The sequence below is a fragment of the Anser cygnoides genome, chromosome 8, assembly GCF_040182565.1.
Source record: "Anser cygnoides isolate HZ-2024a breed goose chromosome 8, Taihu_goose_T2T_genome, whole genome shotgun sequence".
Lineage (NCBI taxonomy): Eukaryota > Metazoa > Chordata > Aves > Anseriformes > Anatidae > Anser > Anser cygnoides.
In genome coordinates, this window is record NC_089880.1 from 12608390 (window position 1) to 12625982 (window position 17593).

The 17593-nt window shown below is 36.3% G+C and overlaps 1 protein-coding gene across 9 annotated transcripts in view; it reads right to left on the reverse strand.

Annotated features, from left to right (window-relative positions):
* The window catches only part of RALGPS2 (Ral GEF with PH domain and SH3 binding motif 2), a 144460-nt gene that overhangs the window by 12023 nt on the left and 114844 nt on the right, over nucleotides 1–17593 (reverse strand). For 8 of the 9 annotated variants that reach the window (XM_048073382.2, XM_067001492.1, XM_048073381.2 and 5 more), the window contains 4 exons: nucleotides 10478–10532; nucleotides 6882–6959; nucleotides 5176–5281; nucleotides 4393–4485 (listed from right to left, as the gene is read on the reverse strand). In XM_048073382.2, the coding sequence (XP_047929339.1) occupies nucleotides 4393–4485; nucleotides 5176–5281; nucleotides 6882–6959; nucleotides 10478–10532 (332 nt within the window). The remainder of the gene's footprint in view (nucleotides 1–4392; nucleotides 4486–5175; nucleotides 5282–6881; nucleotides 6960–10477; nucleotides 10533–17593) is intronic. The other variant, XM_048073386.2, reaches the window with a different exon arrangement.

Sequence of the window (17593 nt, forward strand, 5' to 3'; positions counted from 1 at the left end):
GATTCCAGCCAGTAATGAAAGCTGTTAAGGTGTTAAGTTTATTTGAAAAAAGGAATAAAGATCAGGAAACAAGGACCGGACTTGTTACAGACTCAATCGAGACACCACCTTTAAAAATAAGATGACAACTTACACTTAAAAGGGATGTACAAATGCAAACTTCCAGTAGTCTTACAAAGCATTAATGGGTCAGCTTTACAGGGTGGAAATCTAAGCCACATGAATGAACTACATTCTTTTCTAGAGTTTCATTAAAAATGACATTTGCTCTTTCCTATCTTGGTTGTACGTCTCAACAATAGGCTTGCAATATGTGAAATTACCACACAATTAAAACTGCTAGGGCTTGCTTGTTTCATTTTAACCACCAGCTCAAGAATATTTCACACTTTCAAAACAATAAGTTAATCCCGATGCTTCTCTAGGAAGTAAAAAGCCCCACACAAGGAAAGCATTTCCTGCTACCATCAATCCATCATCACTTGAAACACATGTCAGTTTTCCATCCCTTCGCACTGCTGGATTTGTACTGCATGTTTACACAGTCCCCCAAGGCAGTTCATTCTCCACTGATGCATGGAGCTGTGCTAACAGCTAGTCTGCTTTGTTAACTTGAAGGGAATGAAAGCTTCATTGTGATTTAATGTTCCTGGTCCCTCTGCTTTTCTATGCAGGTCACTGGAATGAAACTCTTATTATATGCACAGAAAACCATACAGCTCTGGTGCAAGGCTTCACATAACCAGATTTTTTGTTGTTCCTAGCTCAAAAACAGTTTTACTTAAATATTTGAATCAAAAATTCAAACTCCTGTTGGGATCTTACAGCTAATAGTCAAATCATTCTCTCAGTGGCTGACCACATTTCCTAGAACAGCAGTATTCTTTATCATGGTTTTTCTGTGAAAGTGTCTGAGCAACAACTACTAAGTTTTCTAGAATGTCGATAAATGGGTCTAATTCTGAATACCGCATGCAAGGGAAGGCTTGGAATGAACAAGGCTTCATTCTTGAGAGTGAAGGCTCAGAAAGTCACTGTTGCTTTTCCAAATACCTACAGACATGGAAAAATCTCTCATGCATACTGTGTTGTCACAGAAATTGGCAAGATATTTTCATCCCAGTCGCTACAACAGTTTTCTTACGGATGTATTCACATTTTTCCAGGAGAATGCTTTTTTAATAATAAGTTGACTATTTTTACTATTGTCGTTTTCTAAACATATGCAAGTACTAGTTTTATCATGGATGCTTGTTTGTGGGTACCATTTAGGCAAACTAGATAAAACCTTAAGCATCTTACAAACATTCCTCTGAACCTCATCTCTGGACTCCAACATGCTCATTATAGACAACTACTACTGTAGTAATAATTGAAACCTGTTACTTATTTAAAATACAAAGATCATTATATCTATTAGACTTTGATGCAACACAAGAAAATTTGTCACCTCCAGGTATCTACTGCATTCTTTGGAGTAGATTCACATCTACAGTAAATACTACACTGGTATACTCCTTTGTCTTTGACTGTAGGTACAAGAAGAACTGGCCTGTATGTGTTTAAAAGGGAGGGGATTTCTTGCCCTTCTTGCTGGATTACACTCAGATTTTTATGAGGTAATTTTCCAAAGAGGTTGGCTACTATAAGCTTGGAAGAGCTTTCAGTGTCAGTGCATTCCAAGTCCTCGGTCTCAGCTGCCTGAAGCAATAGGAGCAGAACAGTCAAAAGTATGCCTGTAATCAAGACATGGTTAGCATGGGAGTTCCAGCCAAGAACCTTTATTTAGCAGACTTTTGTTTGTTTGTTTCTAGCATTCCCTTCCACATCACAGAGAACTTGAGCAAGGAAGTTACAAAAGAAAGATCTTAACATGGCAACAGTAGATACCTGGAATATTTTAGCAAGGTGTATCCAAAATGTATCAATGTTGGAAAAAAACACTTTGAAGTAGACAGCGTTACCCCTTTTATGCATTTAATCTGGACAGTAGCAAGACAGCCTAGATCTAGCCTCAAAACTCTTTTTATTTTGCAGAGCTAACCTCTCAGGAATACAATTGTATTTGCATAGTGCACACATGCTGATGTGAGTTCAGGAGGAAATTCTTCACTGTAAGGGTAGTGAGGCACTGGAACAGGCTGTCTGCTGTGGGTGCCCCATCCCTGGAGTTGTTAAAGGCCAGGCTGGATGAGGCCCTGAGCAGTGGCGTCCCTGTCTATGGCAGGGGCATTGGAATTGGATGATCTCTGAGGTCCCTTCCAACCCAAACCATTCTATGATCTCAACAAATCAGTGATTTGGGGTTTAATAAAAGCCAGTTCAATAGGTTCAGAAAATTTCTGAAAGAGTATTCTAAGTGGATATGACTATATTTAATACAAAAGTAAACACTTCAAGCAATAGAGACTTAAGATGATCAGATACCAAACTTCATTTTTTTCTAAGCATGTTACCTTTTTAGTTAATTTACTTTTCCTAAAAAAAAAAAAGGGCAAGTTCATCTGCATGATCAAAATTGTTACTCTGAATAAAATGGATAAGAAGATGGATAACAAAAATTTAATATTTTCTTTTCAAACAACACAATTACTAGCTGTGCAATTTCTCCAAGTTCCCTACACCTGTATGTCATTTAGATTGTTTTAAAATATTTATACACAATCTTGAAAAACCTTCTGATTGAATAGGTGCAAGTATGGCAAAGCCTTCCATCATTCTGTACTTTGACAGATGGTGGACAAGAAAGGCTTACAAAATGCATACTCTATTCTTAAAAGAAAACCAAATGCAATTTTGGCATAAAGCCTAAAAGGCATCACATCATTAACAGGAGCACAAAGTCTGACATTACAAGAAATTCTTTTCCATTTCTCAGTGTTTCCAGAAAAACAAGCAATTGTTAGTGACATAATGCCAGCACAGGTTTTCTCTTCTTTCTTTCTCATTTGCTTTAGTAATTCACACTTCTACTCATAACAGTTTACAAGTCTGGTCTTGCCAACTACCTTTGCTTTAAAGGGATGGAGTCCTTCCACACGTTTTTCACTGATGCCAGAGGTAAATGCATTCATACACGAACACTTTTCTCAAGACACCATGGAGATATGACGTTCAGCTAACAGGCTTTTGGCCAGACCAGTACTGTCATTCAAAACTGGCAGGACAAATTAGGTGGGATCAGTTTAGCTTTCACCTAAGCAATTATAGCCATTAGGGGTGAGGCAGAGGAATAATACTAAAGAAACTATGCAGATCTTTCTACAAACAATTAGCTATTATTAAACTACTTGGAATATTAGAGTACTGTTTCCTAATTAGTTGCTTTCAATAAAAGCAGAAAACACTCAATTGCTTTGTAGATTAAGACAACACTAGACAAACTTTCCAAATAGAACAAGAATTCAAATATTCAGAAGTCTACAAGTCAGAAATGCTATGCTTCAAATCTCTACCCTCTGAACATAAAAATGTTAGGATCAAAAACCACTATTTTGTACCAGAAAGAAAAAAGACAGTCCCCTTTCTAGGATTCTAGAGCACATCTCAGTTTCTAAAATTACATAAGCTTTATGCAAAGCAAATGTTCTTTAGTGACAGTTGTCATAAATTAAACCCAAACACTGGCCAAGGCAGCTATAAGTAATGGTTCCAAGTAGCGAATGAACTTGGAAAAAAACTCAAGAATCTTAAATTTTATCCAGTTTCTTAACTGGATCTCTGGCACATCCTCTTCCAATATAATTAACCAGTGAAAACAGAAGTGAACTATGCACACCATGACATCCCTGGAACATCTACAGAAATTCCTTTTATTACTTTCCCATATAAGCAAAGTATTCCTAGATTCTTTCAAATTAAGTTGCAATGGATGAAAAGAAAGCCAGCATCATATGATATGCTAGGTCTTTATGTAACATATAAAGTGCTCTGATGTCAGTTTTAGTTAATGAGATTAGACAAAAAAAGAAGGTCTAATTTTGCCACATATACATAATCAGTACTTTTAACATTATATGTAGAGATTTCTCAGTCTTTCCACAACAGTGATTGCTTGGATTTCAAGTAGCAAACTGCTGTAAGACTCAGAAATCATCAGAAGATATGACTTCTAACTTAGAAAAGCAGACAGACCCAATGACATAGCTTCCATCCTTACACACCAACAAATCCAAAGAAACCCATGGCATATGCAAAGCAGATGTTCCTGGTGTAGCATCTAAACATACGTGATAGTCCATTAGGGCATATCCGTATGAGCTGAGTGTGACTGGAAGACGGGATAGTACGAGCTAGAAATCACGCAAATCCTAGAAATACTCCCAGTATTTACATCGGGAAATCACATTCTAATTTTGTTAAACGATACCGGAATATGCCTGTTTTACATACGTGTTTTCTTTCGGTAGCCTTCAGAGATTTTGCAGCATAGTAAAAGAGTTGGGTTCCACACAGTGCTACCCAGTATTTTGTCCAAGATGCTACCTAGAGCGAAAGCGGAGAAAAAGTATAAATGAAATGTTCCATATTACTAAGATGTAAAATAGCAGGCATCATCCTGCAAGGACAAGACAGCACTAACAGTCCAGCAAAACCAGCAGCCCTATTTCCAAAGCTGCTGTTCTTCGTTACTCATATAAGTCCACGATGCATTAGAAGAAATCTAGACAGCAAAAAGAATGTGCCTTTCCTCACTGATCAAAGAAAAACTATTTTACTCTATACTTTCGTCAACCCTTATTAAAAACTTCATTGAGCTAGAATGTTTGTCTCTTTTCTTTTTCATTTTATGCGCAGTCATAAAGTATACCCCATTGTCATGAATACCTATTTACAATTAATTAAATCAAACACTTACAGCGCAAATGTTAGGGGTTATTACCTATTGATAAGTTGTAAGGATCCACCTACCATTCAGGAAGATAAAAAGTAATCAGTACTTGTATGAAATTCTATGTAGCATTACACTTCTCTTCCACTCCCTAGATCATGGGCATAGTCTTATAAACCAAATAAAATGACCAAACAGATGAACTCAAACTCTAGCAGTGATCCTAAACCTTAATTAGCAAGGCAAACGAAATCTCAGACACATAAATTAGATGCATTATTGCCGTTTTATTGTACTTACAAGAAAGGTGAGAAAATTAATGATTTTTTTTTTTTAAATCTTACTGTTGGTTTTTTGCCTTCTTTCAACAAAGTCTTCCTCCTGAGAACACCTTGAATAGTAACTGCTCCTGGATACAAATGAACAGCCAAATCTTCAGATTCTAGAGAGCTGAAAGGAGCATGTGAAAAATTGTGTAAATTTTTCTTTCTATTTTTCTTAAAGTAGTTATCCAATCATTACCTCAAACTACTGCAAACATCTGTATTTTAATCTATAAATGCCATTTCATTTATTGGACTTCATTGTGGAAAAAGAGTTTGGCCATTACAAGGAATTGCTGCAGTAGAATTTACACTCACAAGTGAAAGTGATCAGAAAAATTAGCCAAGCAGGTAATCCTTGATTTAAAAAAATAAAAAATTAAAACAAGACAACTGAAATTCAAGAACAATTAATTTTAACTGGCAAACATTTGGAATACATTGATACTGTTGCTGTGTGCGTTAAAACATCTCCTCAGCTCTTGCAAGAAAGATTGAGAATTTTTTTGCTGTTGTCATTAGAAACACTGGAATCATTAGCACATCAAAAACAAAGCAAAAGCTCAAACATGCACACTCTTTAAAAATCTCTGAAAGCAAGAACAGTGGGCAGGAGCAGTAATAAAGAGCAGAAACCCGAACCACAGCTTTAGGGTGTTTTAATGCATCTGGTACGCTCCTTATCATCTACCACATGTAGGATATAAAAGCAAAGGGCAAAAATACATGCCAGGTACAGCACTAAAAAGAAAACAGTTTTATTCAAATTATGGAGCTGACTGGCTTACAAAACATTTTCTATACAACAGAAATCATTGCCATAAATGTAAGTTGGAGCATACAACTAAGTTGCTGAACCCAGCCACTGCCTAGAAAAACCAAGTCGTCAAACAGTGCCCCAAACCTGTTTTGAACCCAGGATTTGCTGCTTTATCCATCCTACACTTGTGCTTATTGCAAAGCACAACAGAAGTAAAGCACAATAAGTTATAAACCAAGTAAATTGGAAATCTAGCAAACATTTTCATTGCAGCATCTAGTGAGGATGAGGATATGGAGACAGTTTTGAACGTTAATGGGAACATGAGTTTAACTCAGTAAGACAATGGTTGCTTAACATGAAAAAAATCCATAGTTAAATGCTATTTCTTTCCCAATTACAGTGCCACACAGCTGCAGACAACATTTAGTTTAATTACTCAGGAGAATCAGTTATATTACTGTATCAGCTTTCAAAGACTGCTATGTATAGTATAGAATTGGGGCCAAATTTAATGCATTACTCAATTTAACCATCTCTTTTTTTTTTGGGGGGGGGGGGGGGGGGGGGGGAATATGGTAAAGAACTGGTAGCAAATAAAACATTTTGAATGCTCTCCATTCAGCGCAAGAAACAGCTTTGTTGTCTGCGGGAGAACTACCACCACTACTGCTCGGTGGCACGTTGTTAAAAAGCTACCTATGGTAAAACATCTTTAAGCCTTGATATAGAGATCCAATGGTTCAGAATTCGGATTTGCAGACCAGAGTGAACAGAAGCCCTTAGAGTGTTACAGATTAAGTTATAGAACAGGAAAGCTTTAAGTCTGAAGAAAAAGGTCTCTACCTTTATTTGGACACGTAAGTTAAAGATAACATCAGAAAACACCCACTTAATTATTAAACCAAACCAAATCACCAACACCAGAGGGAAAGTTGGACACCTCTGTGTGCAGTGGGGATTGTACCTGCTGGCCTTCATGTGGCCTCGATAGCCATTTCGTGACACTCTTGTCCCCGGACCGAGAGAATGGTACAACCTGTTCCTGTTGGATTCCATTATAAATTGTACGTATTACATATACTTTTATTTATACAAACAGCATGACTGCTAAAACATAGTATATTTTTTGTGTGTGTATCACAAAGCTAATTCTTCCATATAAAAAACAGAAGATAATTTACAAAAATGCATGCAAAGGTAGATACCACGTGGTTTTTTATTTGATCAGGTGTTCACTTTGTCAAAACTCGTAATACTAAAGTTTTATTGCTACTGAAGAATAGTAGGTTTTGAGAGAAAAGTCTCCATTTAGTTCTTAGAAAATAAAACTATATAAAAAAAGGCATAATAATAAAATGTTGATGTATTTAGTTTTTGACTTTAGATGTACTATAAAAACAGATTTCAAATTCTATGAATATGTACACACAAGCTGTTGGGTCGAAGGGAATTAAAAGCTCTACCAAAATATCTTGGTATTGACTGTAAAATACGGTTGTTTTAAGAAACATTGAGGCAAATTAATCAACATTTCAACTTCCTAATTCAGACAAACTTTAACTTCACAAATATGCCCTTAACCTGATCCATACTGTCATCCTTACCCAGGATTTGTGTTCTAGACCTGCCTTTAGAATACTGCTTTGCTTTACTGAATATTATTTTTCTGAACCAGATCCTCAGTTGACTGAATTCCATTTAAGTCAATAGAAATGTGCACTTTGTCCCACACCTCCTATTTTCATCCGTTTTGCTAGTTGGTTGTATTATACTGAAAGACTCCAATTCTGCAGAAAGCAGGTGGTTAAAGAACAAGAGTGACACGTTTACAAGCAAAGTATCTTGCATACTATAAAATCTAATAATCCGCCACCTGTCAGAGGTGCTTTGAATCAGCTGAAAAGCTGCTTTCATATGGGCAGGGCAGTATTTTCAAGAATGGGAACCCTAAACCCAAAACACTCATTTTCCAATCTGAATTCAGAATAGCATACAGCAAGCAAACAAAACCCTAGAAAGTAACAATCTTACAGATGGGACACAATCAAGGTCAGTAGCAGTAAAACAAAAAAAAAAAAGATGTGGTGGTGTTTTTTTTTTTGTGTGTGTTTTGTTGTTGCTGGTTTTTAAACAACTCAAATTATTTCCTTTGCTGCAAGAAGAATTATCAACATGCAGCTAATGTATTACACCACCTACTAATCTATTCTAGAATATGCCATCATTTGTTTTGCAACATAACCAATATGTTTGTAAAATAGTTTTTGTTTTTTAAAATACATTCAAGATTTGGACAAAAATTGTCACTAAGATAAAGGAAAGAAAAGCTGTAACATGAGTTGTGTATTTCTGCGTACCTATATTTTGCATGCAAACAAAATAAGTTTTCTTCTTACCTTTACACTTTTTTTTTGTTTGTTTTTGTGTAACAAGGAGGCTATCACTCTTGGATTTGATCTATTTCAGGTAAGTCTATTCAGAGACACTTGGGGTGATAACCAATGAGACTGAAGTGTCACTTAATATAGTAGCCTTAACATGATAACTGTCAGGACTTGGAATTGAAGTCCTTTGAGTAATTTTGATTAGCTTAAGGAGAGATACCCCAAATGCTGAAACCTCTTTCTCAAGTTTCAAACCAAGTTAACCCTTAAAACAAACCAGAAAACCACCCAAACCAACAATCAGTAGTTCCAGTTCTCATCCTTCTGCATTTCCTAGTTAAAAATAATAGGAGGGCCAGGGAAATGAAGGATAGTTGTTATTGTGTACACTCTCTTTTGTCACCTGGGAAATGTGTATCTCATTTCTTTCTGTTCAGCATATTATGGCAATTTGAGCTCTCCAACCCTAAGATCCTTTTCCCAAACCACTGGGGAATATTCAATGGCATAGGAAACAGTCACTAAGAACACTGGATACATCCCAATTTTGCCAGTACCTGTTGATTCCAGACAAGTAATGCTTCTTCCTCACTTAGTGACTCTTGTATAAGAATGGAAACTGTACCGATCAAAGCTAGAGATACACTCTTCCTAGTTACCTTAAATCTTAACATTTGCGCTAAATTCCAAAACATGGTTTGTCAACGTACAAAAGAAAGAATAGACATGAGTGTTACATATCTCTAGCACTTTCACGTTTTGAACATCTGTAAAGAAACCAATCCCCTTCTCTGTAAGCAGAGAGAACTTGTTCTCCAAAGCATGCAACTTCAAACGGTGTTACCAAAGTGCTCTCTCAGAAGAGAAGAAAATACTGAAGTCATGTGGAATATGGAGGAAAAATCTTCTGACATATTTGTGGTTGAATGGAGAACACCTTTTAATTAGGGGGAGCTTGGGCTAGACAGTTCTCACTAAAAAACGGATGAAAGACCTCTGCTTTACCTCAGGGTTCCACAGAAATAATCCTGGAGAATGTTGCTGTTCTCTTGAAACATGAACTAAAGCCTGAGGCTTACTAAAATTTAAATGCATTTTGTTACTTGAGACATAAAAAGCACTGAGTTCACCACCTTGTCTAAGGCATTCCCATACAACTTTTTGACTTTGTGAGATACCTTCAACTTGGTGAGTTCCATAATGCAACAGGAAAGGAAAAGCAAGAAGAAAATTTTTGGAATATTGCACATTACGTCGGAGAGCACCAGATTTATAGATTTCCTTTCTGAATGAACTTTCTTTCTGTGCTCATATGGAATGTTATTTCTTACATATAGAAATCTTAAGGGCATTTCCTTGTGTACAAACATTTATAGCATGAGATATCAAAGAGTTCACCTTTGGCACTGAGATACTTCCAATGTTTTCATCCAAAGAGTAACACAAAACTTGAACTGCTTCAATAAATTCAAGTAGAATAAGATTTGTGACAATTCCTGACTATACAGTTCTTCAACAAAAATTTCTAACAAGCATGTCTTCATAGCATGGTAGAAGTCATCCATGGCAATTCTGAAGCTGATAGATTACCTGAAATCAAGGTGTAGAAGCAAAACTATGCACTTTATGGCACATCTCACTGAGCTGTGGGAAGACGAAACTTCCACCTTTTACTATGAACTATAGGTGTTAGTCTTTTTCCACATTCTCAAATTCACTATGAGAAAGGATTGAAGTGGGCAATGTAGCCTGAGTATTTGCAGGTATTTGGATAAGGGCAGGATATTTATTCTGAACCACAAAACACATTAGCAAGAGTTGTTAATGTACTTTCCCATGTAACAGAGAGGCACGTAACAATGAACTGAAGGGAAATAAATGGAAGAAAAAAACAGGTGAAAATGTCTATGATAAGAACAAGGGGAACAAGAATGGATGAAATCTCAGGAAAAGTGAAAATTGTCAGGTTACATGAATAGCAGGATATGCAAATATATATAAACAGAAAAATCAGTTGGGGTTTAATGATCCTCTGGCTTAAAACTGTCTCTCAAATTCTTTCAACTGGAAGATCTACAGATCACTAAAATAAAGCATCATTTTCAGGACTGAGTGAGAAATCGTGAGCAGTAACTTCTTAATAGAGAAGTGCAGTTTCTGAGGTAGTTTTTCTTACCTTTCAAATGCTGGCCAGGACGTCTCTTCACTGAGCTCAGAACCATCACTGCTACCTTGACAAAGATAAGAATGAATGATAACTATTTCATCATCTACATCCCAACTATTTCAATTATTGCTCTTTCTCAGAATATTTAACATTAAAGATGTAACAGATACTTCACCAAAATACTACAGTGAAAATGCTTTAGTGTTTACTTCAAGAATTTCACATTAATTTGAGGTAGGGATTAGAATCAGCTGGAACTGGGTGAAGATTAAGAAGTTGAAAAAAGGAGCCTTAATAAATGGAAACACATTTTTAAAATTCAAAGATGATCCTAAATGCTATTTTGTCTCATGAACAGAATATGCATTTAAAAAGAAAGGTAACTTATCGAAACAACTCCTTATGGTATCATATATGGTCACAACAAAGAGGTGCAACTTCACAATCATGAAAAGTCATCGCAGAATCTCCAATACGTTGGAAGGCTTTGCTGATCTGAGAAGCCTGAAACAACTTTCTAAAGCTATTTCCTACTTAGATATCAGTCTTCTTTCCTGCTGTACTTCACGAATTAATTCAATATTACTGCAAGCATTTTAAACACTAAAGAGAGGAAAAATACAATATCCAAGTATCTGATGCATCTATACTCTTAGCAGCTCAGTAACATTCTGATTTTACAGTTATAGTAAATCCTACCAGCCTGAAAATTAGTACTTATGTACTGACACAAGGCAGTATTACCTGTAATTGTCTTTAAAAAAAAAATCAGTAAATATGTATACAAATCTGTGATCAGCTTTTCAGAAATTTCGAAGTGTCTGACAAATATATCTGCTTTCTTTCAGGTACTTCTAACTTTCAAATTCTTGGTTTTAACAGGCGCAATTTTAGGTGCATGTATACATACTATGCTGGTAATTATAAAACAATTAAATGAGCTCTACAGTACTCATAACTACTTCTACCTATACTGAGAAAATATTTGTCACTCTTTCAGGTAGTTTGGGGAATTTATTGCTGAAGGGTCAGTTGTTTGGGCACTCTAATTTGACAACTTGTTTACTCTCCCTCCTGAATATCCATTTATAAAAATAATAGTTAGAATTGCTTTCAGACAAACATTAGAAGAAACATCCAAGCAACCAAAAAACCCAAGACAATCTGAATCAATGCACCTTACATCGGGGTTCACACAGGGAAACAAAGGCTGATAAGGGGAACAAGTTCCCTGTAATTTCACACAGAAAAATCAGCAGGGCAGTGGTGCCCAGAAGAGCAAAGATAAGCTGTACGAAGTTAAGTATGGATATCTGGTGAGTAAACACAGAAATACAATAGAACTATTAAAAATTCACACACAGCAGGGGTAATCCATTTAGGAGCTATGAAAAACTCAGCATGGGCTGAAGTTCTCTCCATGCAAAATTTAAGAGAATGTACATACCTTTATCAACCAACAAATTAAACTTAGGAGCCTGTTTTCCAAACATTAGCTCTACACCATCTTAAGATGGCCTAGTACAGCTTTCTGTAGAATACCAGATAGTTTTTCCCTCCCTGATTTTGCCCCTAAAGGAACATCTTAACCTGGTTCACACTAACATTATGGTAAAAGGTACTTTTATAGTGGAAGAAGCCAAGAGACATAAAAGTGATGGTTCTGGTGGTGTTACTGTCTCCTAAGCCAGGCAGGAAGGTCTAAAAGGAGGAGTATAAAACTCAACAGGTGACTAAAAATTTTTTTAGAAGTATCTTTAATATTTTAGTACCTACATGCTCAGATCATTGATCCCTTAAGAATTCAACCACTTGAAAGGTTACAGCAGCAGACAGCCTGTTGCTAAACAAAAGAACAGTTGACTTACACTTCTGTGACTGCTTCTTTACTACATTCATGAACATTTCACTCTTCCTGATCATGTATCCGCTGTGCGGAATATCAAACTAGCCCAAATCCTCTAGATTTGTACCTGCATTCTGCACTGCCTCTTGTTCAGTAGGTGGGTTGTAAAGGAGCTGACTGAATGCAAACAGCTTAAAAAAGCTTCCAGGAACAACAGGCAGCTTATACTGTATTGTCCAGTAGCTGCAAGGACAACGTATCTAAAAGCCACAGTTCCTACAGTTGAGTAAGTGTTCTTACTTCAAGAGACCACTACAAATTCTGTATTATGAAGTGTGTGTGTATATATATACATATAAATATAAATATTTAAAAAAGAGGCATTAAAATTCTATCTGAAATGACATTTTGATGGTAACTATATTAGCTTTGCTAAGAAAGTTATACATCAAACACTGTACTAAGTATTCCAACGAAAAGATTTAAAAGCTTGTGCAGTTTTTTTAAAAAATGCAAAACATACTAGTGCCAAAGAGCTGAAATGTCATCTTCCAGAAAGTGATAATCCTTGTGACACACAGAGTACAGTTACAGAAGTTAAATGAGTTTGGGGGATTCATAACCAAAAGGTTCCATTTATAAACTTTATTCTATAAAAAAATTGCTAATTACACTTTGTAAAAGTAATGTTAATTTAGAAAAAAGGAGACTAGCCATCCCAGCTACATCAATGGCTATAGTTTTTCAAGAACTGTAACAAAAACTTGAAACAGTTGAATTTTAGCATTTGACTCGCCTCCTTTAACATCTGAATAAAAAAAATCCAATTAGATATATTCTAAGACTCTAAGAAACTCAGACTTTTTGCACAAAAAATATACTAAAAAAACTTTCCAAAAAAAAAAAAGTATTACATCCTTCACTCCAAAACAAAACAGAGGTGAAAGGAACTGTTTTTAACATATTAAAAATTAGATGCCTAGAGATTTTTTTTTTAAACATTAAGTGCACTATTTGACTATCACCTCAACTGGAAATATTTCATTCATTCAGTACTTTAAAAATATATCACCTTCTTAAATTCTTCTCAAGTATGTACTCGATTTTTTTTTTTTTCCCCCCAAGAACCTCAAGCAGATCTTCAGGTTAAACTTAAGAAACCCTAGGTAGTTCAAATCCTTTCTATTAAGTAATCTTCTATATGAGTTCTGATTTTATGTAAGAAACCACTTGACACATATCACTATCATCTTAGTTTTGTTTACTGCTAATAACATGAAAAATTTCTTGTATCGCCTAAAAAGAAAAGAGAAGTGTGTTGCTCTCTACTATACAACAGGAAGGCCTTTCCCAACGTTAAGAATAATAGCAATTGCCCAAATGGGTTTTCACTAGCTATGTTGACGATCATCTGAGAAGTTTCAGAATTGTTTGCACAGAGCTCCAATACTGCAGCTGAATACCGAAGGGAATTTGCTGTTTGCATTTCTAGATACACATATGCACATGTCTAGGCTCCAACCACCCAGAGAGTATGAGGCCAGGCTCCCAGTTATGCGATAGCGAATGCCTATCCCATGGCATACCCATTCCACCCCCAGTCACAGCATTCACTCCCTGCTGAAAGTCTGAGGATATGGAACGTTTAACACAGGCTTCCTTTATCCATAAGTTAGTCCCCAAAGTTAAACAGGTGTTAATATAAACAAACCAACCCCAAAGAGCTTAAAAAGTATTCAGACTGAAAATTCTTTCCCCCTCTCAAATCTGCAACTGACACTCTTTTGGCTGCAGCCACACAGTGTTTCCAGAGCCCTAGTCACTATAGCCAGGGACTGACCTGACAGAGCTTGAAATTCCAAGGCAAAAACATAAAAAATTTTTCGGTAGGCCTGATCATCAATTGCTGCAGCACAGTACAGCCTGGCAAACATGGAGATGGATTCCTTGCCCTAAAAATCGTGTTCTGCCTTGTTACGTCTATTACCATAATGAAAATCTTCATATATATTTAACTTGTTCAGAATTATGTAAATATTATGCAACAAAGTTTCAATAGATCAGCTTGGGACTGCAAGTTAATAATAATGCTGTAAAGACTGGCAAACAACTCAATATGCTGCCAGATAATTAACACGCAAACATCTAGTATCATCACTGATAGCAAATTTGATCATGAAAAGCTAGCACAAACACAGAACCACATGGATACAGATGGGGCAGAAACAGGTTTTTTACAGCTGCACTAATCACAAAACACCCTGAGCGAGTACCCTGTACAAAAATGAGTAAGGACTGGGGAAGACAGGGGGTGCAGAAGCTCCTGTATGTTCCTTTTCTCGTCTCAAATCCATGCATCTAGATGTGCATTTTTCACCTAAAGTACCATACAACTCCGATATTTATCCTATCCCTAATAAAGAAGTAGTTCACAACAGCAAAATGGGGTATCCACATTTAGGGCAAGAGTCAGGCATCTACATACTCATTTAAATGGAATATCAACGAAAAAAATTCTTCCAACTGAAACTCTACCCAAACTTTGATCTTCTCAAGCGGACTGCTGATGACTCAAGAGTCCTCAACACCTGAACAGTGTACACTACAGGGTAAAGATTCAAACAAACATTGGCTGTGTAGGGTTCTTCCCTACTGTACAGGCTGCCAAAAACCTGAAAATGCATACACTGTATACGTACACCTATACTTCATTTATTTAAAGAGAAATATAATCCCTTGTAGAATTCAAGTACTTCAAGATGGTGACTTAATAGAGGAATTCATTAAAATTTTGATAGCCTTGTAAGCATTTTATGCCAGTTTAGGTCTGCAAAATATACTGTTCTTATAAAGGCACTTTCTTACATTAATTTACACTGATTTTAAATGCCTTTCTTTCACTCTACAGCATTATTTTTTTCTGATTGCATTCAAATAAGGGATCGAGTTATCCTTGAGTGACTGGAACACACAAACGAAAGCAAATGTTCATGAGTTGTTTTCCAGGGCATTCATCCCCAGCAGTGTGGACTAGAAAAAAATACGTGGAAGAAAGAAATGATTTGAGGAAGAAAACACAAAGTTAAAAGTGGATTTGCATCCAAAACTGCTAAAAACATAAACAAGTATGTTTTCTTTGAATTGTTAAGCACCTAGGATTAAATTCTCAATTTCAGCCTTTTCTTTCTGTGGTAATACTTCTATATCTAAAGTGATGTACCTGTGAAACTGCATGCTTAAAAGCTTTCCAGGCAAAATTACTTGGCATCCGGTATGTTAGGTAGCATAAGAGGAGAAAAAACACAGAAGCAACATATGAAGAGAGGGTTATTTCACATGCTTCCTTTACATCTGCAGACTTGTTTGAACAACTAGTCATTGTAAACAAATTCAGCTTTGCAAAAGAAATGCATTAATATAGCTATGCCAAATTGTAAGAAGTAGTGGAAATCCAGAACTCCTAAAACCATGAATGAGGGTGTGCTGCTGCAGAGATATTGGAGGATACGTGAACACGAGAAGAAACAAGAGAAAGTATAAGCAAATGAGGTAGCGCTAGAAAACCAGATTCTTAAAAGAAAAATTACAAATAAAAGAAAGATTCATGCTATCTCCAAATGGAATCATGATCTAGTTAACAGCACCTTAATTTATCATACTTTCAGGTGAGAAGGAAACAGTGGGCGAATACACACAGAATTGCTGCTGAAAGTTTACAGGTGGTTCCTTGAACCCATCCAAAAGCAACGCTTAGATCTCAGAACAGCATGCTTGCTCTTTCAAAAGAGTGGATAGAGTGGCCACAAGACAAAATTACCTTTTTAGCTTTAAGACCTACTGAAAGCAAGTAGTGAGAGGTTCTCAACGAATTTCCACCGAAAAGTAAAAGCATCTATCCCAGCTTACTAAAAGCAGATATCCTAGAGTATGCACAAAGCAAAAGGCTTCTTCAGTGGCATCATCTGTCCATATTTTTGTGTTAGCTGTCAAATTCTCTGTAGTCCACAGACCTAAAAGTGGTGCCTTAAGGACACAGGTCATATAACCACCTTTTAGCCACCCACCTAGGAATGAGATGAATCATATCCTTGAAAATCCTATTTCCCGCTGTGATTATAAAAAGCCCCAGATGACTAGCTCAAATGCAGCTAAATCATGAAAGTCCAAAACTCAGACAAGAAATCCCTCGTTAACATTTCTGAATTCAACTGAACATTTCCCATTTCATATTGTGTATGTGTCTGGTCGATTGTTTCTTCCTTCTAACTAGGATACTCACAGCACTTGTGCAAGGATTTTTCACTTCTGTTCAGATAACAAATTTCAAAGTAAAATGGCAACAGAATCAGATATATGTATGGCTCCCTTACTCTAGCATAAATTCTAGAAGCAAGAACTGTTTAGACCAAGTCCTTACGTATCTGAAGAAGCAGTACACTGAAGAATCTTTGTAATGTCTCTACAAATTGCTTTACTGAATTGTAAAGGAACTACAGTTATCTGTTAACAGCAATGATGACTGACACAGGGTGTGACGAGAAAGATGCACAGACTTGCATGCTCTAATGATTTAGATAACATAAATGTATACTGCTGCACATAATTATCCCATAAAAGCTGTTGTTACGCTGCTGCTTTTTTGATCCTTGATATAGAGGCAGACTATATCAGATCCTCCAAGGATTGGAAAGGTCCAAAATAGTGATTTAAGAACGTGATTTAAAGTAATATTACAGTCATCACTAAGGTCACATTCAAGCTACTGGCATGTCAGAAATGCCGTCAATGTTTTGAAGAGGAATCAGTTATCCAGAAACTTAAGTCTCGTATAGGCTTTTATCTAAGAAAAGGTTGTCCTGTTTCTAGAGGAACGGGTTTAAATCCACATTTATGGGCAGAAAGAGGAATAACACTCTTTTCAGTACTCAGATTCAGAAGTTTTCTCGTCTGTCTTTTGAAGCTGTGCAGAACACATTAAACCACCTCTGCTGCAGTGACTGTATGATTTCCAAGTACTGAGTAAACAGACTACTTCAAACCTGATGGAGAAACTTAGCAGCTTCAATCAACTTCCTTAAATACTGCTGAAGCAGCAGTACAGAATGCCAGACAAGTTGCATTTCCAAGAATTCTTCATTAATAAATACAGCAAGACTCGAGAACTTAATCTTTCTACGTATTTCGCTATTCCTCTTCTGCATCACAGAAATTTCCATAATCAAGAAGTAGCAAATACAATGATGATGTTGGCAAAAACAATTAAAGATTGCCTTCTAAAG